At 62.3% G+C, this 2,065-nt stretch overlaps 1 protein-coding gene across 1 annotated transcript; it reads left to right on the forward strand.

Annotated features, from left to right (window-relative positions):
• The first annotated feature begins 342 nt into the window (after positions 1 to 342).
• On the forward strand, positions 343 to 1,530 carry Sox11 (SRY-box transcription factor 11). The gene has a single exon (XM_052184755.1). The coding sequence runs from the start codon at positions 343 to 345 to the stop codon at positions 1,528 to 1,530; it is 1,188 nt and encodes a 395-aa protein (XP_052040715.1).
• Positions 1,531 to 2,065: the final 535 nt, after the last annotated feature.

A 2,065-nucleotide genomic window follows, 5' to 3' on the forward strand; every position in this document is an offset into this window, starting at 1 on the left:
CCCATATGACACCCTGATAACGAGTTGAGAGAGAGCCCTCAACTTTTTGCAGAAGAAGCGCGCGCGCCTGGGAGTGCTTGGGGTCTGGCGCTAGCGGCGGCTGCCAGGAGTGGGAGAGCGAGAAATCAAGCGAGTGAGAGAGAGCGCGGGTCCCGGGCCGCCCCTGCCTCCTCTCCGGTCGCCGCCGCAGCCGCCGACGCAGCAGGGAACGGGGCCGGGGGGGAGGGGGGCAGCCGCGGACGCGCGCGGCCAAGGACTTTGCAACTTGCCGGAGAAGGTGGAGGGGCGGGAGGGGGAGGGGCGCCCGCGCAAGAGACCGAGCGCCCAGCCCCGCCGCGGACCATGGTGCAGCAGGCCGAGAGCTCGGAAGCCGAGAGCAACCTGCCCCGGGACGCGCTGGACACCGAGGAGGGCGAGTTCATGGCGTGCAGCCCGGTGGCCCTGGACGAGAGCGACCCGGACTGGTGCAAGACGGCGTCGGGCCACATCAAACGGCCCATGAACGCCTTCATGGTGTGGTCCAAGATCGAGCGCAGGAAGATCATGGAGCAATCGCCCGACATGCACAACGCCGAGATCTCCAAGAGGCTGGGCAAGCGCTGGAAGATGCTGAAGGACAGCGAGAAGATCCCGTTCATCCGGGAGGCGGAGCGCCTGCGCCTGAAGCACATGGCTGATTATCCCGATTACAAGTACCGACCGCGCAAAAAGCCCAAGACGGACCCAGCGGCCAAGCCCAGCGCGGGCCAGAGCCCCGACAAGAGCGCGGCGGGCGCCAAGGCAGCCAAGGGCCCCGGCAAGAAGTGCGCCAAGCTCAAGGCGCCTGCGGGCAAGGCGGGCGCGGGCAAGGCGGCGCAGCCCGGGGACTGCGGCGCGGGCAAGGCAGCCAAGTGCGTCTTCCTGGACGACGACGATGAAGAAGACGACGAGGATGACGAGCTGCAGCTACGGCCCAAGCCGGACGCTGACGACGACGACGACGAGCCCGCGCACTCGCACCTGCTGCCGCCGCCGGCGCAGCAGCAGCCCCCTCAGCTGCTGAGGCGCTACAGCGTGGCCAAGGTACCCGCCAGCCCCACGCTCAGCAGTGCCGCCGAGTCCCCCGAGGGCGCGAGCCTGTACGACGAAGTGCGCGCGGGCGGCCGGCTCTACTACAGCTTCAAGAACATCACCAAGCAGCAGCCTCCGCCCGCGCCTCCCGCGCTGTCGCCCGCGTCCTCACGCTGCGTGTCCACCTCTTCATCCAGCGGCAGCAGCAGCGGCAGCGGCGCCGAGGATACCGACGACCTCATGTTCGACCTGAGCTTGAATTTCTCCCAGGGCGCGCACAGCGCCTGCGAGCAGCCACTGGGCGCGGGAGCGGCGGGGAACCTGTCCCTGTCGCTGGTGGATAAGGACCTGGATTCCTTCAGCGAGGGCAGCCTGGGTTCCCACTTCGAGTTCCCCGACTACTGCACGCCGGAGCTGAGCGAGATGATCGCGGGGGACTGGCTGGAGGCGAACTTCTCCGACCTGGTGTTCACGTATTGAGGGGCGCAGGGCTCCTCGGGAGGCAGTCGTGGCGGTCAGGATAAAGAGGATGGTGGGGGGGGAGGGGGAGAAGATGCTCATGGTCAGAGTTGTGGCGCAGAGAAATTGGAAACGGTGATGAAATGTTGTTGGAGTTAAAGTGAAATGAGTAGTTTTAAACAGATTTTCCAGGTTTTTTTTTAATTTTTTTAATTTTTAAAAATTTTTTGGTCTCCCCACTCTTCCCGTCCTTTATCGTGTCTCAAGGTAGTTGCACACCTAGTCTGGAGTTGTGATTTTTCCCCACCCGTAAAAAAAAAAAAAACGTGTTTTGTAATTTCTATTTCTTTTTCCTGAAATTCGTGATTGCAACAAAGGCGGAGGGGACCGGGCGGGGGAGGGGAGGAGGCCCCGCTCCGGAAGGCGCTGTTTGAAGCGTGTGGCTCTTTGAAGTCTGAAAGACATCGGCAGAGGACCCTTTAGACGGCACAACTGTTACTCTAGGGAGTTGATTTTTTTTTTTTCTTAAGAGATTTAAGAAGGAACTGGTGATTTA

The sequence above is a fragment of the Apodemus sylvaticus genome, chromosome 6, assembly GCF_947179515.1.
Source record: "Apodemus sylvaticus chromosome 6, mApoSyl1.1, whole genome shotgun sequence".
Lineage (NCBI taxonomy): Eukaryota > Metazoa > Chordata > Mammalia > Rodentia > Muridae > Apodemus > Apodemus sylvaticus.

Bases quoted from the DNA above. Each gene is read 5' to 3' on its own strand.
- Sox11 (XM_052184755.1), top strand. From the start codon at position 343: ATGGTGCAGCAGGCCGAGAGCTCGGAAGCCGAGAGCAACCTGCCCCGG.